The sequence below is a fragment of the Haliotis rufescens genome, unplaced genomic scaffold, assembly GCF_023055435.1.
Source record: "Haliotis rufescens isolate VD_foot unplaced genomic scaffold, xgHalRufe1.0.p SCAF_10, whole genome shotgun sequence".
Classification (NCBI taxonomy): domain Eukaryota; kingdom Metazoa; phylum Mollusca; class Gastropoda; order Lepetellida; family Haliotidae; genus Haliotis; species Haliotis rufescens.
The window spans coordinates 33,803,792-33,828,851 of record NW_025963780.1 but is presented as its reverse complement, the minus strand read 5'-3'; the positions used below and the strand labels follow the sequence as shown (position 1 = coordinate 33,828,851).

At 41.8% G+C, this 25,060-nt stretch overlaps 1 protein-coding gene across 5 annotated transcripts; it reads right to left on the bottom strand.

Moving 5' to 3' along the window:
• Positions 1 to 3,484: 3,484 nt before the first annotated feature.
• On the bottom strand, positions 3,485 to 25,060 carry LOC124131096 (PMS1 protein homolog 1-like). Of its 5 annotated transcripts, XM_048389671.1 has the most exons (18): positions 24,909 to 25,060; positions 23,837 to 23,996; positions 22,711 to 22,836; positions 20,470 to 20,750; positions 19,299 to 19,421; positions 18,748 to 18,888; positions 16,628 to 17,509; positions 15,003 to 15,128; positions 14,159 to 14,261; positions 12,764 to 12,878; positions 11,594 to 11,654; positions 11,233 to 11,378; positions 9,103 to 9,303; positions 6,369 to 6,499; positions 5,508 to 5,665; positions 4,856 to 4,993; positions 4,712 to 4,783; positions 3,485 to 4,665 (listed from the first exon to the last, which is right to left on the bottom strand). In XM_048389671.1, the coding sequence occupies exons 1-17, from the start codon at positions 25,056 to 25,058 to the stop codon at positions 4,718 to 4,720; spliced, it is 3,108 nt and encodes a 1,035-aa protein (XP_048245628.1). In that variant the 5' UTR covers positions 25,059 to 25,060; the 3' UTR covers positions 3,485 to 4,665; positions 4,712 to 4,717. The 5 variants fall into 5 exon arrangements, with proteins under 5 accessions (XP_048245628.1, XP_048245632.1, XP_048245639.1 ...); XM_048389675.1 differs by lacking the exon at positions 4,712 to 4,783 and having other exon boundaries at positions 4,784 to 4,993; XM_048389682.1 differs by lacking the exon at positions 4,712 to 4,783 and having other exon boundaries at positions 3,485 to 4,547; positions 4,784 to 4,993.

Genomic DNA, 25,060 nt, shown 5'->3' with positions numbered 1-25,060 from the left:
CGTTTACAAAGCGTTATTGATTTAAGTACTTTCATCCCGATGGTGGCATGACATAAAAAAATAATTGATATTAACAGTTAATTCTTTTATATCAGTAAAAAAGGATTCGGCATGATAGTAAACATGGAAGTTTTTATTATGTGTCATTTTTATGTGTCCTTAATGGCGCAACAGTTATCTTGGTTGAAATTGTTTTTCGAACACCTTGCTGTTAAGATCTTTTATGGAATCCACTGTATGCAGTTTTGTTTGTTTGTTGTTTGTTTTTGTTTAACCCTGTAGTCAGCAATATTGCAGCTGTATGACAGCGGTCTGTAAATCGTGTCTGGACCAGAGAATCCAGTGATTGACATCATGACCATCGATCCACTCATTTGGGATACGATGACATGCATCAATCAAGTCAGCGAGCCTGACCATCCAATCCTTAATTGCCTCTTACGACTCTTTGCCTTTTACAGCAAGCATGGGTTGCTGAAGACCTATTCTATCCGGACCTTCACGGGTATGCAGTTTTGTACATACTTTGTACCATGAGATTCATTGGCACAGAATATTCATAATCGTTTTTACTTTTAAAAAAAGCCCTGGCCAAGAGACTTCACGTGTTAGAAAGATGTCAAATGAGTGAGTGAGTTGGGTTTAACTCCGCTTTTAACAGTTTTATATCCCGGCGTGTCAGCTTAATGTGGGAGGAATGCCCGAAGTGATGCAGGTCTCAGACGTTTACCACTTCGGTGAAACCCACGAGCACGGGTTTGGTGCTGACAAACTTAGAAACATAATTGGGGCGAATTGGGAATCGAATCCACAATCATAGGTTTCTGGCGTGCCCAAGGGACGCAACTCTGCACAGCGAATCGCGGCTCCTTAGACGACTGTGCCACCCATGCCCCCAGTGAGCGAAATAGATAAGAGAATGTTTTTTCAGTAGACAGCAATCTCTCATCTTTATGGTGGGGCAGCCTTGGGGTTAAAGCTTCGCATGTCATGCTGAAGACCCGGCTTCAATTCTCCTCTTGCGTACCGATGTGAATACTATTTCTGTGTCCATGCTGCGATATTGCTGGATTATTGCTAAATGCGGCATAAAATAATACTCACTCACCCCCTCACTCACTTTCAAAAGCTCTATTGACATGATATGGTGAGCTAATAATACAGAACACATATATGTAGTGGAACATTTTATACACATTTACATCGACATACATCATGCAGTCTACAACTAATAGATGTTTCACAGTTGATTTCAGTACAATGTACAAAAAATTGACATTAAGGACACTGGGAGTATAAAAAAGGCGTACCAACTATTGATGCCAGTGCTGCACAGCTGGCTTGGCAATATGGATCCAAGAGAGGCTCATTTAAACTTTATTTGCAGAAGATATATAATATGAACAAGGAAATCAGATACAATTGCTGTTTATATACAAAATAGTTCTTGAAACAGTTACGACCTCTGTGGTAAAGTGTCAGAGTGTCTGTCCGGAGAGCGGAAGGCTGGGGTTCGATCACCGGCCGCGTCATACCAAAAGACGTGAAAAGATGGTACTTGATGTTACCCTGTCTGGCGCTCTGCATGAAGGGGTCAAAACAAGGACTGGTCAGCTCTGAGTCAGTATACTGTGTTAAACTGCGGCATGGTATCTCAGTGGGCTAGCACTATAAATCGGCATCAGTCCGGACTAGTACATGCAGCCACACACATGCATGCACGTTGCCAAATAAGTGCAATAATCTTGGATGTGGCGTTAAACCTCATTTCACCTCAGCTCATCTTGAAAGAGATATTTGGGTTGATATGCAAAGTTTTACTATCACCCTACTTCAAAGCTTGGCTGTCAAATACTGGCTGACATCGCCAGTGGAACTGGAAGTGATACATCTAGAAAAAAATAGGAGATCTTCTACCCTGTGTATAGGGCGATCCCCATTCAACTCTTTCGTGAAGTTGTTTGATTTTCGATCACAAACATTGATACTACCTAATGTCCAAGGTAATTTTAAGTTGTTAAAGACGGTAACTGTTGGTAATAGTTGTGTTGCGTAATCGGAAGGTAGCAATTCGTGTACCTCTTCACCTGAACTACGGCAATCCCCTCGTTCTTGGTGCTGACAGTCTGGGATGTGCGAAAGGTACAATGTCAGTACCTGAGGGCCATGGACCTATTACCAACAAGCACAAAGAGTGATCTTCGTTTAACAGCTTTTATTCCCACTTTGTGTTGTCGGTCAACCCACTCTATTTTTTACTTAAATACGAGACTTCGGCCGCAAAGCTTCAGTCTCAGTCGAAATGCAGGTGCCTAAGTTTGGTTTCTGGTTCGAAAGATTGTGACAACAAGCCGAGAGCGGAGCACCAGTCCAATTGTGTCTCCCAAGCCACTCTCCCATCTGGGTTTTTTGCCCCTTTTTAAACCGGTACCTACGTCACAGTTCTACTCATTTTTCCATCTATGATTGGTCAACCACCTTTCCCCCCTACACTAGATCATTCTAACCCACTCTTGTATAATAACAAGATCCTTATTAGGACTTGTTGTAATGTGAACTCCTCGACTCCCCGAATCTGAACTATTCCCCCCCAATACCATATATGTACCTGAGGTCAAGCTCATCTATGTTTCTTCTCTTATCTATTCTATTTCTGATAACTTGTATGTTCCTTCTGATGTTACCCTTATCGTCCTGCTCTGATATTACAACCCTCGACCTACTACCGTCACCCCCGGGCATTCAGTGGCCAAGTATATTCCAGCTGGTACTTAGCTCCAAATATTGCTTGTTCGTAATATATTTCCCGACGTGTAGTTTTCCCTTATATCTATGTCTTACTGTTTTAACCCCTCTAATTGTTCAATTATGTATTTACCATATGTGTCTTAATGAGTTGATAATTGCCTACAATACTAATTTCTTTTATCCGACAAACTTGTTGAAACAAGTATTTGTCACAGAGTGACGAAATATCCCCCGCCATATACACCATAGTACCAAATATGAAGACAATCCAGCGATTAGTTCTTGAGATATTGTGGCAACACCGTTTTCCAACTCCAAAAACAGATTTGCCTGCTGTGACCTTGAAAATGGGGTCAAGGTCACCAAATCTGACAGGTGTATGCGGTGTCTGTATATACACTATAGTTCCAAATATGAAGACAATCGAGAGGTTTAGTTCTTGAGATATCGCGGCAACACCGTTTTCCAACTCTAAAAGCAGATTTGCCTGCTGTGACCTTGAAAATGGGATCAAGGTCACCAAAACCGACTGGTGTCTGCATATACACTATAGTTCCAAATATGAAGACAATCTAGTGTTTAGTTCTTGAGATATCGCGGCAACACCGTTTTCCAACTCCAAAAGCAGATTTGCCTGCTGTGACCTTGAAAATGGGGTCAAGGTCACCAAAACCGACTGGTGTCTGCGGAGTCTGTATATACACCATAGTTCCAAATATGAAGACAATCCAGTGTTTAGTTCTTGAGATATCGCGGCAACAAACAGGTGGGACGTACGGACGGGGGATAACAACATAGATATATGCAACCAACCATGCTGGATTAACGGGACTTGACTGTATATACAATATACAGAACATAAGTATATATTCACACGCTCTAAACCCCAGGGGTTCTGGGTGAGAACAGTTTCCTAGAACGTTACTGCTAGTGGTAGAGACGACTACACAGAGTCAGGCACAGCCTCCTGACTGGTTCATTGAATGTCATGTACAAGACGATGTGAGAGTTACTCATAACGTCAACACTCAGCTTAGACTATTCTAATAAATATATATCGACTGCTTAGAGGCAGAACAAGATTTATCTTACCTCAATGTCAGAATGTCCAGATCTGATTGGTTCATGTTACGTATATTACGTATCCCATCTGGGAGGGAACTTAAAGTCTGAGCAGGACAATAAATCTCTCGCGCAGTGTTTACAAGTCACTGAAAGTCACCTGACACAGCACAAGTTAACCCCAGCTTCATTGAACAGCTGTTTTCTATCAATTTTCAATTTGTTTTAATTGTTTTACAATGGCAAATTGAAACATGTGGTTTTATGTGTCCCTTGCTAGGCTTCATATCACTGGCCTCCAGCTCATGGTATAAAACCTAATGTGCGATAAATAAAACCCAACCTACCCCGATGCTACAACTTATATTGTCAATTTTTTGTGATTTTAACTTTTTAGGATATTCTTGTCCGTTCCTTAATGAAAAAATTGCAAAAAAAAAGTTTCATATAAAAAAGATACACAGGAATTATAAAATGGAACATTTTCAATGTAGTCAGTAGTTTACATTCAAAATCATACATTTATCGAGGATGTGTTTAGCAAACACACAATTATGACAAGTGTACCATCACAAGCTGCCCACATCAAACACCTGGTGTCAGTCCTGTCTGGTCTTGGTAAGTGTATCATCACAAGCTATAGGTGCACTGCCCACATCAAACACATGGTGTCAGTCCTGACTAGCCTGGGTAAGAGTACCATCACAAGCTATAGGTACACTGCCCACATCAAACACCTGGTGTACCATCACAAGCTATAGGTACACTGCCCACATCAAACACCTGGTGTCAATCCTGACTAGCCTGGGTAAGTGTATCATCACAAGCTACAGGTACACTGCCCACATCAAACACCTGGTGTATCATCACAAGCTACAGGTACGCTGCCCACATCAAACACCTGGTGTCAGTCCTGACTGGCCTGGGTAAGTGTATCATCACAAGCTACAGGTACACTGCCCACATCAAACACCTGGTGTCAGTCCTGACTAGCCTGGGTAAGTGTATCATCACAAGCTACAGGTACACTGCCCACATCAAACACCTGGTGGAAGAAGGTCTTGTCGTGCAGACATGTACAGCAGCCTTCGGGGAGATCCGCCTCCATCTGATGCAGTAGCTCCAGGAGATCGTCCCGACCTCGTTCAGCCGAGCTCTGTCGCATCATTCTCACCGCCTCACCCTAGACAATAAAAAATACCGACAATAATAAACACATCACCCATGGTTCCCCCATACATAATAAAGTCTGACATTTCTCATCGAGTCAGTGAGTTTGGTTTTACTCTGCTTTGAATACTATATCACAGTGTTTCTCCTTGAAGTGGAAGGAAAGACCAAACAGATGGTGGTATTAAACTACAAGCACGGTATTCGAAATACTGATCACAGGATTCTGGTATGCCTAAGGGATGCAACTCTGCACATCTAATTGTGGTGCCTGGAGACAACTGGACCACCCGTGATCCCTCTGGGTCATATTACAGTTGTCCAAGTGCATATTTCTTCAAGCCTTCAAGTAGCAGTGAGTCAGTGTTGTCACGCATGCACACACACATGCACACACGCATGCACACACGCATGCACACACACATGCACACACGCATGCACACACGCATGCACACACACATGCACACACACACATGCACACACGCATGCACACACACACAAAGAAACATGAAGGGAAACAGGCTAACCTTGAGAAAGTTGATGACCTTGAGAGGTCGTGCCTTCTTGAGGGTGTTGGCATCAGTGTTAGTGATGAGGTCCAGAACTTCAGACAGGTCTGCCACGCTGTACATGGGAATGTTGGTTGCCAGGCCAACCAGCTCGGCATTGAACTGTCCATCGACATCTGTAATACAATCTTACATTGTAGCCAGACTGATGGTAGCCACATGAAGGACCTCTACTGCCACATCTTACATGAAATCTGCCCTCTGAGAACACAGTATCGACAATCCTGACCACAATATTTCCTCACATGGAACTAAAAATGTCCACATCATCACTGGAAAATAAGGCAACTTGGGTTGGTTGGTTGGTTTGTTGTTTGACGTCGCACTCAGCAATATTCAAGCTATATGACGGCGGTCTGTAAATAATTGAGTCTGGACCAGACAATCCAGTGACTGACATCATGAGCATCGATCCACACAATTGGGATCAATGACATGCATAAAACAAGTCAGCGAGCCTGACCACCCAATCCCGTTAGTCGCCTCCTACGACAAGCATAGTCACCTTTTACGGCAAGCAGGGTTTGCTGATTACCTATTCACGGGTCAAGGCAACTTGGGACACCATAGGAATCCAAAGAAACAACTCGGCCATTCACAGGCATCTACCTACTCAGCGTGTACTCAATACCCCCACAGACACCTTGATTGCTGTTGTTACATTGTCATAGTGTTACCCTCGTCAGTCTTTCGTTACATGCATGCACATCGCAATATATATGCAATAAACCCCATTTCACCTCATCTCGCCTCACCTCACCTATCGATATAGTCCAATTATAGGACAAACAATTTCAATACATCCGACAGTCCACGAACCTTTCCGACATCTGACACGGAAGCCATTTGCCGTTATCCTCTCATCCCTGACGTCAACATATGGTCCAGGAGTCCAGTTCTCATTGGCCAAACTCTCAAGGGTCGTCAGCAGACTCTCGTCGCCGAGGCTCCTAAAATAAAAAAAACCCATTCACATACATCCTGATAAATATTTAAACACAGACATGCTGATCAGAACCCTCAAGTCCTTGACAGCGAGATGCCGCCAGTCTAAACCCCCTCAATCTGGTAACCCTGATTTCCGGTTGATTACTGTCTGGAACTTCCATCTATTCTCCTTAAAAAAGTAAACGGTCACCAGATTCTTTCATATTACTATGGTTGGTTGGTTGGTTTGTTGTTTAACGCCGCACTCAGCAATATTCCAGCTATATGACGGCGGTCTGTAAATAATCGAGTCTGGACCAGACAATCCAGTGACTGATATCATGAGCATCAATCCACGCAATTAGGATCAATGACATGTATTAACCAAGTCAGCAAGCCTGACCACCCGATCCCGTTAGTCGCCTTTTACGACAAGCATAGTTGCATTTTACGGCAAGCATGGGTTGCTGAAGACCTATTCTACCCCGGAATCTTCACGGGTCTCATATTACTATGGGGGCGGTCGGGTAGACTTGTGGTTAAAGCATTGGCTCGTCACGCCGAAGACCCGGGTTCAATTCCCGACATGGGTACAATGTGTGAAACCCATTTCTGGTGTCCCCCGCCGTGATATTGCTGGAATATTGCTAAAAGCGGCGTTACACCATACTCACTCACTCACTCACTCACTCATATTACTATGGTAAATCTATCATAGCATGACATTAACTATGGTAATATGAAAAGATTTGGTCCTTAACTGGTTGTGAGTAGTACATGTAAATATGTGATAAAGGGACATTACTCCGGATAATTCCTAGAATAATGTGTTTCACTGTAGTTAAGCCATCCTAGATTATCAACATGATTTGGATACTACATCTTACTCTATTCAAATGAGATTTGAAACGAATGAATGAAAGCACAACACCTACATTAGATAGTACAACAGCTTTGGAAATTCCATCTTCCCGAGGCAAGCGTGTCCACCAGCTTATATCAAAACCTAGTTTCTACCCTTGCCACATCAAGGCCACTTTTCTTGGCTCGACCCTGGCGCCGCCTCGCGTAGATCACACGTTGTGCCCCTTGTAATGAAAACGCGATATCCAATCAGATCGCTGTTCTTATCTCGTATAGCTTCCCAAAGATGGCGATCACCAAAGTCGACGATTTAGTCGATCAGATAATGAAAACATTTACGATTTCATCCCTGACACAAAAACATGGGCAATCGTTGGGGGGTTTAAAAGATGAGAAAGATATATCCGTGTCAACAAAGACAGGCAGCGGTAAATCACTTTCATACGAAGATGTTGATTTTGTGAAATGTTCTCTGACTGGACTATTGATATTGATAGTCCAATCATAATTAGCACAGGAAAGTGGGCTTGATGTGGTAAGGGTGGAAAAAAGACTTTGATAATAAGGCTAGTGGACGCTCTTGCCTCGGGAAGATGTGGAAATTCATACTAGCCTAAGACAATTAACTTGTGCCGAGGATAAGCAAAGATCTAATGATGGTAGGTCTCACTGACTGCAAGCATTAAAAAGCTGAAATTCTGAACCAGCTCTCATTGCTCGATTTTTGCTACAAATTGGAACTGAAAAAACCCATTTTGTCTTAATCATGCAGGACTAGCTTCATACTCAGAGGGGCGGTCGGGTAGCCTAGTGGTTAAAGCATTCGCTCATCACGCCGAAGACCCAGGTTCGATTCCCAACATGGGTACAATGTGTGAAGCCCATTTCTGGTGTCCCCAGCCGTGATATTGCTGAAATATTGCTAAAAGCGGCGTAAAACAATACTCACTCACTCACTCACTCATACTCTGAGGACAAGTGAAATAAGGTTCCACTATTCCTCTGGACTAGACTTTAAAAACCAACTGAATTTCTAAGTGTAAGGTTGGCATCATCAACACCAAGATGAGTGAGTGAATGTTGTGCTACACCAGTCTGCGGTGTTCTCACTTCTTCACTGTCCCTAAGTGAACAAGGGCCAGGGTTCCTGTAGGTTACTTATATCCTAACAAATGGACCCGAGAAGGTCCGGGGTAGAACAGGTCTTCAGCAAACCCTGCTTGCCGTAAAAAGTGACTATGCTTGTCGTAAGAGGCGACTAACGGAATCGGGTGGTCAGGCTCGCTGACTTGGTTGATGCATCCCAATTGTGTGGATCGATGATCATGATTTCAATCACTGGACTGTCTGGTCCAGACTCGATTATTTACAGACTGCTATCATATAGATGGAATATTGCTGAGTGCAGTGTTAATAAAAAATATTTAAAAAAGGCCTCAGTCCAGACTTTTTTATATAACTTTGGTTTACAGATTTGTGTGTAAACGTTTTAAGTTGGCTGATGGAAAAAAAATGTTTTTCAGATGATTCTACTCTTGGACACTATCTGTGGTCTCATCAGTCTCGAATTTTCTTTAGCTCACAAAATATAAGTATGTTTGCATTTAGCAAATATTTTACAGATAATTTTTTATTTAAAAAAAAAGTTTTTCGGGGCTGTGGATCCCTAAAGAATTAAAAATGAGTATGGACTTAGCACATAAAAAAAGAGTTCTCTCTTATTGCATTACAGTTGTCGGGTGAGAAATATAGACAGCCATACCTGGCTGTCAGCGGCACGGGCTTGTCCAGGGGCTGCGGCGCCAGCTGATGTTGAGTCAGAAGTCTGTGATATAGGATAGTTTCAGCCAATCGGTGAGGGTTTGCCAGTAGAATCTTGTTGCCACGGCTACACACCCAGGACCCACATGATTTCAGAGGACCAATCAGGGTTAGCTTGGAAGTGTGAGAAACTTGACTCTGACTGAAACAATTTCATCATAAAGATTGAGAACATATCACTGGTGTCACAATATGCTAAAACCACATATTGATACGCTTTTCAGGAAATATCTATTTATTAGTAATAATCATCATCATCAAGTTTTTTAATCTAGTACTAGGTCAATAATGAAGATGTTTCTTGCTAGCAAAATGGATGTTTCTTGAAAAGCTCACTTAATTTTTTTTGTCATTACTCTAAGGTAACATTCCTTATTGCCAGAATGGCTTTTTTCACTTTATAAGTATCAGGGACCTGTTCCACAAAGTGAAGTAAGTCTGTGTTCAAGACAATCGTATTGTGGAACAAGGACACATGTAGCTATATTTGTGAATAATAAATACCATATTCTGTGATTATATTTCAAGTGGTGAGGGTAATAGTTATGTCAAGAAAACTGTTAAATTTGATTTCTATTCAAATTAATATTATCGCTTTTGTTCGAGATCTACATTTCAACAAATAATTGTTTATGAGTGAATATTGTTTTATTACATCAGCCTGCAACAATACGTCTAGACAAGCCCCCCCCCCCCCACACACACACCACTGAATCCTCATCTAAGTTGGCTCTGATCACAAGCATACATGGAACCTATCCTGTCTTGATATCTCCATGGAGAGATGAGGGTACAGGGGACCTATCCTGCCTTGATCCCTATCCTGTCTTGATATCTGTGGAGAGACAAGGGTACAAGGGACCTATCCTGTCTTGATATCCTTGTGGAGAGAAAAGGGTACAGGGGACCTATCCTGTCTTCATATCTGTGGAGAGACAAGGGTACAAGGGACCTATCCTGTCTTGATATCCCCGTGGAGAGACAAGGGTACAGGGGACCTATCCTGTCTTGATATCTGTGGAGAGACAAGGGTACAGGGGACCTATCCTGTCTTGATATCCCCGTGGAGAGACAAGGGTACAGGGGACCTATCCTGCCTTGATATCCCTGTGGAGAGACAAGGGTACAGGGGATCTATCCTGCCTTGATATCCCTGTGGAGAGACAAGGGTACAGGGGACCTATCCTGTCTTGATATCCCCGTGGAGAGACAAGGGTACAGGGGACCTATCCTGTCTTGATATCCCTGTGGAGAGACAAGGGTACAGGGGACCTATCCTGTCTTGATATCTGTGGAGAGACAAGGGTACAAGGGACCTATCCTGTCTTGATATCTGTGGAGAGACAAGGGTACAGGGGACCTATCCTGTCTTGATATCTGTGGAGAGACAAGGGTACAGGGGACCTATCCTGTCTTGATATCCCCGTGGAGAGACAAGGGTACAGGGGACCTATCCTGCCTTGATATCTGTGGAGAGACAAGGGTACAAGGGACCTATCCTGTCTTGATATCCCTGTGGAGAGACAAGGGTACATGGAACCTATCCTGCCTTGATATCCCTGTGGAGAGACAGGGGTACAGGGGACCTATCCTGTCTTGATATCTGTGGAGAGACAAGGGTACAAGGGACCTATCCTGTCTTGATATCCCTGTGGAGAGAAAAGGGTACAGGGGACCTATCCTGTCTTGATATCCCTGTTGGGAGACAAAGGTACAGGGGACCTATCCTGCCTTGATATCCCCGTGGAGAGACAAGGGTACAGGGGACCTATCCTGCCTTGATATCCCTGTGGAGAGACAAGGGTACAGGGAACCTATCCTGTCTTGATATCCCCTTGGGGAGACAAGGGTACAGGGGACCTATCCTGTCTTGATATCCCCTTGGGGAGACAAGGGTACAGGGGACCTATCCTGTCTTGATATCCCCTTGGGGAGACAAGGGTACAGGGGACCTATCCTGTCTTGATATCCCAGTGGAGAGACAAGGGTACAGGGGACCTATCCTGTCTTGATATCTCTGTTGGGAGACAACCAACCGTGGAATGCCCATCGGGAGACCTGCATCACATACCTTTCTCTGAAATCTCTGGTGTATTTGCTTTTGAGGTCTTCCAGGTTGAAGGTCAAATCTCTGACCTTACTGTTCTCCTTTCGATTGTTGGATTTCTTAACATTTTTCGATGAAGAAACAAGGTTATCCCTCACAGAGCTGCGTCCCTGGAACAGAGAGTACAGCATTCACTCACCTTGGATCAGTGGTCAAGTGGGGTTTAACATAACTTTAAGGAGTGAGGTTTTTGATTCACGTTTACTGCATTTGTCTCGTAGATCAGTGACCTTGTAGAATCCATCTGTCACGGAATCCCCACAGGCACAGATGTGACAAGTGAGAGGGCGCTAGTCGCTCATCACACACATCTATCCGTACTTACTTTATCCACTTTCTTCCTGACTCTGGTTGATAAGTCCTTCTCTCTTTCTTCTTTCTTGTACCTGCACAAGGAGAAAGCCTAGAAGTTGAGAGCAGGAAGAGGAGGAAGAGAATTTATGGATGTTAACTTCTTTATTATGAGGAACACAATGTTTCAGAGTACCGGTATATGCTTACTCCTTCATCAGGCGAATGAAGGAGTAAGTATATACTCCGTAATGTTGTGTTCCTCATAGTAAAGAAGTTGACATCCACAAATTTCTCTTCCTAATATGTATCCCTTCTATATGCCTTTCAAAGGAAGATGAGGTTTTTACATAGAGTCACCAACATGCTTTTTCACTTGACTATCTCTTGCCACAAAACAGTATGCCTCTTTTATACCAAAGAGGCATGATATTCTGAGCAATCTGACAGTAAAGATTCACCAAAGTGTCTGTACATATCCTTGTTAGTTTGATATTATTGGGAACATCAAAACATATTTATATTTATATAACATATTTGTTACTATGGAAATCATTCACCTAGACGATACCAGGAATGCTACAGTCTGGATTAGACTAACATCTAGTCTCTGAAATGAACATATCTTACATAAAAAGACAGTGGTTAAATTATCTTTAAAAAATAGAATAAAAAAGGAACCCTGAAACTCATCATTTTCAGATACAGTGATCTAGACTTGCTCCCTTTTAGAGTGAAGATCCGGGGTAGAATAGGTCTTCAGGAACCCATGTTTGCCGTAAAAGGCGACTATGCTTGTCGTAAGAGACGACTAACGGAATCGGGTGGTCAGGCTTGCTGACTTGGTTGATGCATGTCATCGATCCCAATTGCATGGATCGATGATCATGATATCAATCACTGGATTGTCTGGTCCAGACTCAATTTTTTTACAGACCACCGTCATATAGCTGGAATATTGCTGAGTGCAAGGTTAAACAACAAACCAACCAACAACTATTATAGACCTGCATGGGCTGTTTTGGATATATTTGTTTCAGGGTCTTACGACAGACTAAGTCTGGATGAAATCATAACATCTTAATTCTGTCTATTTCCTCGGCATCCTACTTGTAAATAATGATGATAACAGTAAATGAAATCGCAAAACGCTTAACTCTCAATGTCCGACCTTCAACAGCTCTACCCCTCACTCTGTACTCACATGTCCCACACAGACGTCCTGTACTTCTGTTTCCGGGACTCCGGCATCGTGCTCCAACTTTCTTTCAAAATGGCAGCAATTTCCTCCTCATCAGCATCTGGGTGATCTTCAGCAACTTGTGGGAGAAAGGTGACAGAGGTTGAAGCCATGTTGCCATGGTTACAGTGAGTGGTGAATCATTAGTCTAGAATTACTGAGGGAAAACAGTCCAGAGTTCCTGTTCCTGGACTGTGAACATTGTAAAGATGTGGGGTTTACCTTACTTTTCACAGAATATCCTTTATATCATGGCAGTAGAGTTGCGATAGTAGTAAATCAACTTTAAGGTATAATAATTATATTAATCAATGTGTCAGAAATGAATAAAGAATTGCTGATAATATCAAAGACGTCATTTTCTTCTCTGAAAGTTGTTTGTTTGTTTGTTGTTTACCCCGCACCCAGCAATATTCCAACTATATAATGGCAGTCTATAAATAATCGCGTCTAGATCCAACAATTCAGTGATTCAGCATCGATATACAAAATTGGGATACAATGACATTCATTAACCGAGTCACCGCGCCTGACCACCCGACCCTTTTAGTCGCCTCTTACAACAAGCGTGGGTTGCTTAAGATCCATTTTGACCTTGTCCTTCACGGGTCCCAAAGGAAAGTAACTCTGATTTGAAGTTATCATAATCCTTAATAATCAACCACACACGTAGGTTTGAAATTCACATAATATATCTATTATTTAGAAGTAATTGCAACTATTGAAACTATTAATAGTTAGAGATACTATAAACGAAACTAGTGGCATTTTTAAATTACTTTTAAATTCCTTTTAAACAATTGCAATATTTTCAGTGTTTGTATTGGTCCCCAAAATAATGGGGTCCCCTGGATGCGTTAGGTGCAAGCTGTGCAAGCGGCGCAGGCCCAAAGCTATCTAGCGGGGTCTGGGTGCATGCCCCCACCCATGTAATTTTTTCATATGTAAACCTGAAGTGGTGTATTTTAAGCCATTCTGGATTTTGGGAGGCAAGAGAAACTCGAAACAAAAGAACTCAAGTAAAATATTTTCATAATGAAAACGCATAAGGGGACGCGTGTAGTTCTTTTTAAGCATCCCAGTTTTTTTCAGAGCTTATTTTTGTGCATGGGATGTCATAAACGCAAACACTGAGTTTGATTTATGGTGACTCCTACCTATAACAGCGTGTCAGCTTAAAGTGGGAGGAAAATCCAAAAATGACACGGGTCATTGATCTTCACCACTTTGGCGAAATGAAGAACTGCTTCTGTTAAACCAAGGATCATAGTGGGGACATTAACACACTACCAGTGCATACCAAGCTAAGGGAGGCCACTCTGCACTGAAAATATATCTGAAGAAGATATTACGTCCTACCATCATGTGTTCTGTCCTTCACAAACAACTGGAAAGCTGACTGCCGCTTGACGGGTTCATTGTCTACCAGGTCGTACAGAGTTGTCTGCCCTTGAAGCATCGTCTGGAACAGCATTTACAAAATACTGAATCCTGCCTTTGCCACTGAAGACAGTGTTTAGAAATCCAACAATCCTCCCATACCCTTGAATGTGGGCTGAATTTGCCGGGATTTCTTGATTATTCAAAACAAAAGACAGGCCTTTGGTTTATCGTGGGCATAATCATACTCTGTTAAATGAAAAACAGACTTTTTGTAAACCTTTTTGTCAAACTCATATTCCATTGGAAGTAGAAAGAGTAATTTTGGACCATAATGTTCCATTCAATACCTCAAAACTAATATGCCTTTTCACACAAAAAACCTTACATATGAAAAAATTGTTTTACCGACAGCATATGCATCGATGCATGTAACAATGGACGCCAATAACCACTTATAATTGTATACGTTTGATATCAGAACAGCTATCAAACATGATGAAATCTGTTTCATAACCCACACAATGAGTGAGTGAGTGAGTTTGATTTTACGCCACTTTTAGCAATATTCCAGCAATATCACAGCGGGGGACACCAGAAATGGGCTTCACACATTGTACCCATGTCGGGAATCGAACCCGGGTCTTCGGCGTGACGAGTGAACGCTTTAACCACTGGGCTACCCGACCAGGGCCACACAAGCACAAACATTGAGCTGTCTCCCTTTAATCTTAAAATAAGAGGTATCTAATCTACAGTTAGACTACCTCAAACTTCAAAACACAGTAGGTGTATCACCTCGCTCTACAGCTGCTCATCTCACCTTCTCCCCAACAGCTCTCCTCTTCTCGGGAGGTCCCAACTGTTTGATGAATGATGCATCGTGGGAAGGCGATAGTGGACGTTTTCCTGGTGTGTGATTGGTTGTCGGTGGCAGCAGCGTCACGGGCTGTACACACACACAAGTCAGCTTCATGAAAACTCCTTCATAACAAAGCTACATGGTGCTAACCGACTAAAGAAACACCCTAGATGGTTGGTTTGTTGTTGTTTAACGCTGCACTCAGCAATATTCCAGCTATATGACCGCGGTCTGTAAATAATCGAGTCTGGACCAGACAATCCAGTGATTGATATCATGAGCATCGATCTACGCAATTGGGATATGACGAAATGCGTCAACCAAGTCAGCGAGCCTGATCACCCGATCCCGATAGTCGCCCCTTTACAACAAGCATAGTCGCCTCTTACGGCAAGCATGGGTTGCTCAGGACCACGGGTAACCCTGAATGGATTCATCCCAATTTGGGAGGACAATACATCTTGCCATGATATAAGTATTGTCTTGATAGGTCCTAGGTCAATACAAACTTTACTGTCAAAAGGCCGCACATTTTTTATTTTTCGTTTCACAGGGCCCGCAGCCCCTAGTGAAAAGCAGTCGGTCTAAACAATAAAGTAAACATTAAATATTAATTTTATTACATCTCACGCTAGTAATATAGATCCTCTTATACAACATAAAATGTTATCATATTATATAAGTTCCATGTCTACTATGAGGGATTCAAAAGAACACCTGCAGTTATAACAGAATGACTACCATATCTATAAATAAATAATTAATATTTTTACGTTTTCTTGTATCGACCGACCTTGCCAAACTGAACCAAAAAAAAGTCAGGGATCATTAATTTTGGGAGACATTTTTATGAAATTGTGTGCTTGGTCTTCATGGAAAAATCATATCTCCAAAAATATTCATGAGCCATAACTTTTTTTGTTCTGTATATTTCTGAACATAAATACAAGACATCAGCAATTCAAAGACAAAACCAAGCTGACTTCATGTGATTTGGTATGTCTTGAGTGAATGAATAGCAGGGTTAGACATATCACCTTGTCCAAAACTTGTGGAAACTTTGCGACAAGTAGTTTTTGTTTTTTTATTTTTTATTTCCCAAACCTTAGCAGCTTAAAGTAAGACAAGTTCTATGGATGAACAACTTCTTTATTACAATTAGTGCGATGTTTCGGTGTAGATCCTAACACCTTTATCCCCAGAAACACCCTCACTTGCTTGATAAAGGTGTTAGGATCTACACCAAAATGTCGCACTAATTGTAAGAAAGAAGTTGTTCATCCATAGAACTTGTCTTACTTCATCACACCAACTTCTAAATGCCACTGAAAGAAGTCTTAGCAGCTTAGTTTAGGCATATTGTCAAACTTCAACAAACTGCAGACTACTTGTAGTTTCAATAATCGTATGGTGTCTAATTCTGTTTTGATAATCTCACTGCCTAGGCTGGTCAAAATCTTAAAAATGTGATCCATTTCATGGTTGATAGGCAAAAACAGGTTACTTCCCTATGAGAAATGTGAATATTGTCCTACTCCTGGGCATCATGTGGCTAACGTAGACATTAAGAGGGCAAACCCATTTACCTGAACAGGCCGTCCACTGGTTGACGCCAACCCTCTACCTCTACTCCACAACTCCACAGAAACACCCTCCTCTGTCAGGTCAATGTCAAGGTCATTACCTGGGTCAGGTGGCACACCATCACCAGTTTTCTTTGTAGACGTATCTGAGGGACGATGGTTGCCTCTGTTCTTCTGTTGTGTTGGTGAGAATGTATCGTCTAACACATCATCACTGATGCTGAATTCCCCAACACCGAGGGGTGCCACATCTTCGCTGATGTTCAAACAGGATTCAGACCCGACCTGACCTAAAGCACCCTCTGTAGGGTGTTCAGAAACGACTACATCCTGTTCCCCATCTGTAGGGTGTTCAGAAACGACTACATCTTGTTCCCCATCTGTAGGATGTTCAGAACCGACTACATCTTTCACAGATGCATCTGAAACAGGGTGAGACACATCTAAGGCATGTTGTGCCGTACGTTCAACCTCAGCATGTACAGAGGAAGGATGTGAAGCAGATCTTGAATCACCTGGATCAAAAGCAGGAAGTTGCTTTTCTTTTGAGACACTATCATCACCATACTCCATGAAAGATGTTTCAAAGTCACTGTCAGAGAAACCATTCTTATCTTCATTGTTATTGTTCAGATATTTGTCATGGGATGGAGCATCTTTGATTTCATTCTCATCAGAATCAGGAATATTCTCAATATCTACCACATCCTCTTTGCTCAGCTTTTGTGAAATGTACTTTGTGACCTTTTCCTTGACCTCTGATTCTTCGACCTCATCAGTGCCCTTGACCTTTGGATCTGGATCTCTGTACTTCCAAGATGGCTGATTGTCTAGGGGACCATACACATAGAGAAGCTCGGTTTCGATGCACTTCTTGACAACATCCTGTAATTGAAAACATGTCACATAAACTTAAGCATGTAGAGTTTCAGGTAAAATACCCTAAACAGATACATAGTGAGGAAGGAAAAGAATTTATGGATGAACAACTTCTTTATTACAATTAAGAGCAACGTTTCGGTGTAGGATTAATTGTAATAAAGAAGTTGTTCATCCATAAATTCTCTTCCTTACTTAGTACTCCGACTTCTACATAGGCATAGCGTTAGGGAGATAAAAAATAATACAATTAGTCTCGATGAGATTTCTTGATGAATAATTTTTCAGATGTGGCGACAATTTCTGAATCCCAATTGAAATGAGTCTGCTGAGACACAGTGTGTATTGCATTTAAATAAAATAAAAATATATTAAGAATTTGTACAGCGCATTTACCAATTAACAACTGCTCAAATGCATTTAGACCATGATTGATCTAATCAAAGGCTCTCTTGAAGAGACAGGTTTGGAGTGTCTTTTTAAAGTTTGTCAGAATTTCTGTTTCACAGATTTTTTGTAGCAGATTGTTCCATAGCAATGGGCCTGCAGTGTTAGAAATTGGCACTAGTCCTGTAGTCCTTGCCAAACTGCCCAATAGTAAAGGTATCCTAAGGACTTTTTGACATTTTTAAAGGTTTTGCTATATGCTATCATTATAAGGACTAGTGGACTGAAACTGTTAGCTTCTACCGCTGGCCTGCATGTTGAAATGACCTATCGCCATATGTTTTGACTAAATTAGGACATGACTTCAATGACAACCTCTAGAAAACTGCAGCAAATCTAGTTTGACAAATCCTTTTGAAAAGCAAAATACTCTAACGGAATAAAAATATTGCTAAATCCAATTGGAACCAGATTAAATAACTTCCTTAAACATGTAAACTCAAGTGAGTGAGTGAGTTGGGATAAACGCCACAACAGTATTCAAGTTATATTGCGGCATGTCAGCGAAATGTGGGAGGAAAGCCTGAAGTGATGCAGGTCTCAGACGTTTACCACTTTGGTGAAACCCACGAGCACGGGTATGGTGCTGTCAAACCTAGAAAAATAATCGGAGCGAACTGGGATTCGAACCCACAATCATAGGTTTCTGGCATGCCCAAGGGACGCAACTCTGCACAGTGAATCGCTGCTCCTTAGACGACTGGGCCACCCGTGGCCCCTGTTAAATCAAGACAAATGAGTAAATATTTAATTTCACATCACATTGAAAAACATCTACAAACAGCCATTGCTCCTACCATATGCTGCAGCATCACTTTGGTTTTATTGGGGTCGATGTTGACGTCCACCTGGCTGGGAGGTATGTTGACGGCGATGTAGTAAATGGGGTGACGCGGTGTGTCGACACTGTGGCAGGTGCAGTAGTACTGACGGACAAGCTGCACAAACAACATGAGAATTGATAGTCAAACAGGGCTGTGGGGTTGCCGGGTTAGAATTGCTCCCCAGCACCCTGTCACAAGAGGCTGCATAAAGGTCGGGTTGGTCACTGTGACCCCAGTGGCCTGGATCAATGTCAGCCATTGGATTGTCTTGTCCAGACTCGATTATTTCAAGGCCAATATGATATAGCTGGAATATTGCTGCGTGTGGCGTTAAAAACAAGCACACACAAATACAGTTGCAATGGTCATAACTGCCTTTTATATACTACTCAAAAGAAGTGAAAGAACACCCAATTTTTTCTTATGACAATAGTATATCTGTCATGGCTGTAGTATAACTTGGATATGGATGATTGCTGAGTTAAAAAAAATAAAATAAAATAATAGCTTCACCACTGTGTTACCTTATGTATTTCCTTGACATCTACAGGTCTTGCATTGACGGCCATGAAACACCTGTCTGTGGACGTCCTGCTCATCACCTGGACATCCGAGCCGGGGGAGGGGATGTACATCACAACGTCTACCTGAACAACAATAAACATCTACCTGAACAACAATAAACATATACCTGAACAACAATCTACACCCTCCTGAACAACAATCAACATCTACCTGAACAACAATCAACACCTACCTGAACAACAATCTACACCCTCCTGAACAGCAATCTACACCCTCCTGAACAGCAATCAACACCTACCTGAACAACAATAAACATCTACCTGAACAACAATCTACACCCTCCTAAACAGCAATCAACACCTACCTGAACAACAATAAACATCTACCTGAACAACAATCTACACCCTCCTGAACAACAATCAATATCTACCTGAACAAACAATCTACATCTACCTGAACAACAATCTACACCCTCCTGAACAGCAATCAACACCTACCTGAACAACAATCAACATCTACCTGAACAGCAATCTACACCCTCCTGAACAGCAATCAACACCTACCTGAACAACAATAAACATCTACCTGAACAACAATCTACACCCTCCTGAACAACAATCAACATCTACCTAAACAAACAATCTACATCTACCTGAACAACAATCTACACCCTCCTGAACAGCAATCAACATCTACCTGAACAGCAATTAACACCTACATGAACAACAATCAACATCTACTTGAACAACATTAACATCTACTTGAACAACAATCAACACCCATCTGAACAACAATCAACATCTACCTGAACAACAAATATTTCCCTCACAATGATCAGCATCTACCTGAACAACAATCTACGTCCACCTGAACAAACAATCTACATCTACCTGAACAACAATCTACACCCTCCTGAACAGCAATCAACACCTACCTGAACAACAATCAACACCTACCTGAACAACAATCAACACCTACCTGAACAACAATCAACACCTACCTGAACAACAATCAACACCTACCTGAACAACAATCTACATCCACCTGAACAAACCACCACATCTTGCATTATACAGTCTTTCTCCCCAAATTATGATATTTACAATCAGGAAACACACTTTCTACTAATCTCTCCACACAATATGACAATGATTCCGATGTTTCCTTTACCACAGGATCTGTGTCGTGGCATTCCTTCCTGATGATGCTATTCATCACACTTCTTCCCAACACGCTCAGCAGCACAGCCTTGGGGTCGGGCAGCACGTTCTTCTGCCACACTGTCTCCTTGTTGTGTCGGAGGGAGAGTCGGACATCAGGGCGAATCACCCCGTATGAGATGAACAGGTCTTCAATTTTCTTTAACTCTTCCTTCTTCTTCCTGGCCGTGCTGTGGTACTGTTTCCTGACTGGGAGGTTCCGGAACAGCTGGCTGGCTGTCACCGTGGTGCCTGTGGCCGGAGGAGTGATCGTTTTATAAACATTTGTCTGTTTGTTGTTTAACATCATACTCTGCACTATGTCAGCTATATGATATGTCAGCTACCGGGTACCCGGTAGGATGAGATGGTAATGTGGTTGTTAACCTTCTGTTAATACTCCCCATGGAGCTGAGAACGATTCTTGAGTGCACAATGATCTAGTGACCAGGGTAATAATAGCGCTTTGAGCATGTCCCAGAGTGGTGTGGAAATATGAGCAATATAAATAGCCTATTATTATTATTATTATTATTATTATTATTATGGCAGCTTGTAAATAATGAAGTCTTGACCAGACAATTCAGTGATTGACATCGATCCATGCCATTGGGGTATGATGACACACATCAACCAAGTCCAACCTGTCCGCTCGATTTTATTAGTCACTTCTTTTGACAAGCATACTTTGCTGGAGACCAATTCTAACCCGGATCTTCACAGGTTGGTAGGCGGCAGGGCTGTTCAAATACTAACATTTTCTACTTACCCAAAAGCAAGTAAACCTTAAAATTCTTCTTGCCTAACCTGATTTTCAACTTATTCTGCTAAATCAGAGAAAAGAAGAAAACTTTAATTCTAACAATAAAAACTTTATTAACAGAAGCAAGAGCCAATCATCTCCCTGATGCAGGAGAGTTAACTGACTTCAAAAGTCCTGTTTCCACCCTTGCCGAACAATGCTGGAATTCCTGGGCTCGATCGTAGCGCAACCAGTGGCTATTACGAGTTATGTCCCTTCTAAGCCTCTCCTATGGACCAATCATATTCCTCCTCTCGTATCACTTGCATTTGCTTCAAACAAAATGACGGCGCCCAGTCAAGACAATCTGATCGATAATCAAGATATATATTGTGATAAAACGGGTCTTACATTGCGAAGTGCATCAAATCATGTAAGCACCTTGATTAAAACATGAAAATTTGGAAAATATCTGTTGACGAGTTGGCAGTGCACATGCTTTGTAAATCCTGCAATCGACCGAGATCTGCATGATAGTTTACGAACCAGATGTCGATTTCGTTGCGTGATTTTGATTATACTATGCATAGACTTGTTAGTCCAACCATAATGTAACTCCATAATACCAGCCTAGTTCGGCAAGGGTGGAAACTGGATTTTTATAGTCAGTTGCCTCCCTTGCCTCCGGAAGATGGAGCCAACAGATGTGTAGGACAGAAAAACGACTAATCAGGTACTTCATCTTCTGTTGACAAACACACAATGCATCATCTTAGTTTCAAAGTTAACACCAACAATCCTCATACATGACTGGGGACAACTAATTATATTTTCCCACATGCCCGGCACTTTATTTTCATGGACTAGGCAAGTCGGCATACTAATTGAACAGCCGCAATAGTGGGGAGAGATGATCGTTTTACAAGCATCTGTTTGTTTATTTTTTGTTAAATGCTACGCTCAGCAATATTCCAGCTATATGAGCCTGGACAAGACAATCCAGTGATTGATATTATGGACAAGGATCCGAGTCGGGGTACGAGGGCATGCTATCAACAAAGTCTGACCACCCAATACTTGTTCGACTCTTACAACCAGCAGAGGTTACTCGGGACCAAGTGTAACCTGGAATTCCCATGGGTGATTTATATACAAGTAATGATAAACACATAAACATGCTAAGAGAACTGGAATGGATATCAAGGCAGTTGCTAGAACGCCAACGCACAAAGGGTAGATGTGGCGTCTCTATTGAAAATCTTTGGGACAAATTGGTTTGTTTTTTATCACTGATGGGAACAGGTATGTGAGGTTTCATCTTTATTTGTCATTAGTGGTTTCAGAGAAGATGTGTCAGACAGATGCCGGACAAACAGGCCTTGACTCAAGCTCACTTGACTTTCAGCCAGGTGAGGTAAAAAGTCAACTATTTGACAATATGTATCAACAGTTGACTTGACATTGCTATACCTTGTCCAAGGTGGGATGGCTTCTTATCAGAGATCTGTCCCTGGTTGGTCAGACTGTAGGTCATACTGACATCATCATCAGCACTCTTGGTTGTCACGGAAACCTCGGATACAGCACACAGAGAGGCTGAAAAGATCAGTGAGTGAGTGAGTGCTGTATGATGGCTGCCGGGAAAGAATCTGGGCCAGACATAGTGAGTGTGTGAGTGAGTGAGTGAGTGAGTGAGGTATGATGGACACCTTGAAACAATCTGGGGCAGACAAGCATAGTTCAGTGAGTGGATATTTGGGGGAGTGTGTGTGTGCGTGTGTGTGCGCGTGTGTGAGTAAGTGTGAGTGCATGTGAGCAAGTGAGTGAGGGGTTGGATGTATGAGTAGGTAGAAGTGAGTGAGACTGAGTGTGTAGTTGGGTGAGTGAGAGTGAGTGAGTTAGTGAATGAGTGAGTGACTCATACTGATTGAGTGATTGATATTGCAAATATTGTTACATTAATTTGTGTTGAAATGAAGAACTTAACATGATAAACAGTGTTAAAAAATAAGATCACAGGTTTGAGGTTTGCTCCTATAGTATTTGAATCCAGAGACCCCATCAATCTTTAACATTTAGCATGTTTAGCATAACTTGAGGTCAATGACAAGGGCCCCTTGACTATGTTCTTAATTTCAAACACTGTCAACATGTGGTTACAATCCCTAATGTATCTTTGACTGTTTCAAGGTGAATTTAATACAACACATTGAATCTAGTTGCATATAGAATTATTATTTAGATCAGATAGTTCACAACGACATCTCTGATTGATATTGAGATTTCTTTTCTCACTGGAAGTTTTAGCATGAGAAAAACTCATCCTTAAAAATTCATCCTTTAAAACCATTTCCCTAATCCTCAGAGTTTGTCGCTAGTTCTGTTTGGTCGAGACAAAAATGTTGCTATGAATGCAGTTCCAATGTGAAGCAAAGATAAAACATTGAGAACTGGTTCAGAATTCTAGCCCTCGAATACAGCTAGTCAAAGATGACTACCATCATAATGATGTTGGATTTTTACAGCACAATTAAGTAGTCTTGGGCTACCAGACCAGCGTGAATTTCAAAGGCTGAAAACTTAAGATGCTAGTTACCTAGAGCCTCCCCTCTGAAGCCGTAAGTTGTAAGAGCCTCCAGATCAGCGTGGCAGGATATCTTGGATGTGTAGTGTCTCTGAGCCATAAACTCCACATCTTGTAGTTTAATCCCGCTCCCGTTATCTCGTATTTCAATCTTGTCAAGACCATAATTTTCCTGAAAATCAGGATCAACTTGGTTAATTGCCTCAATTAGGCGTGTTTGTACTGAAACAGAGGATTCGGAGTTTGAAAAAGGATGATAGAAGCAGGCAAGACAACATTGCATAATGACATCACTCTGGGAGGCTGAGTCTGGAGACTTTCCTTGAGCGAGCTTTACTTTAATGAGCATACTATATGAACTTCCATAACAGAGATGCAGGAGTGCATTTGATTTCATCAAGTATTTTTTCTAAATTTTGCATCCCACCTTTCGAAAGAGCTGTATGACTTTAAGTCTAAAAATCATGATAACCATTAGATTCAATTTCCATTTGTGTTCATGCATCATTATCTTAATTTTTAGGAGCTCAGTTATTTTTCCACCATTTCCAGCTAAATTAAAAACAAACCTCACCCTCACAAACTGTGTTCTTTGGACACATTCATATAAATTTGCAAGACAATGGCACATAATGTTTTTTTTCCTACAATGCGAGGCACATGTATTTTCTTCAGTAAAATGGGCTTGAATATGTATTTAGAAAAAAATCTGGCCCCATGAAAATCAAATGGTTCCTGGCTTAGATACATTTGTTTGTTGTTTAACGTCGCACTCTGCAATATTCAAGATATATGACGGTGGTTTGTAAATAATCGAGTCTGGATCAGACGATCCAGTGATTGACATCATAAGCATCGATCTACGCGGGATACGATAACATGCATTATCAACCAAGTCAGCGAGCCTGACAACCCGTTCCCGTTAGTCGCCTCTAACGACAGACATGGGTTGTTGAAGACTTATTCTAGCCCGAATCTTCACGGATCTAGATACACGTATGTACCCCACTAAATAAACATTGTTCAGATGACGGGACACAGATCAGTGAGCGGGTGAGCGAAGGGCTAATGGAAAGCATTATACCAATTTGACTTCGATACTTGTTGATCCAGCATCATAAGAATTCTCGAGTAGTTCTTTGATGACGCTGAAAACAGATGTTATCACTTGTGTACTTCCAATGAGGCGGACAGTACTTGCAGGGAGGGCTGAGAGAGTGCCCGTTCCCGCCATCT

Coding starts and splice junctions, on each gene's coding strand:
- LOC124131096 (XM_048389666.1), bottom strand. CDS start 25,058: ATGGCGGGAACGGGCACTCTCTCAGCCCTCCCTGCAAGTACTGTCCGC. Junction 23,997..24,908: donor CAAGTATCGAAGTCAAATTG/GTATAATGCTTT, acceptor CCTGATTTTCAG/GAAAATTATGGTCTTGACAA. Junction 9,304..11,232: donor ACCAGAGATTTCAGAGAAAG/GTATGTGATGCA, acceptor AAATTGTTTCAG/TCAGAGTCAAGTTTCTCACA.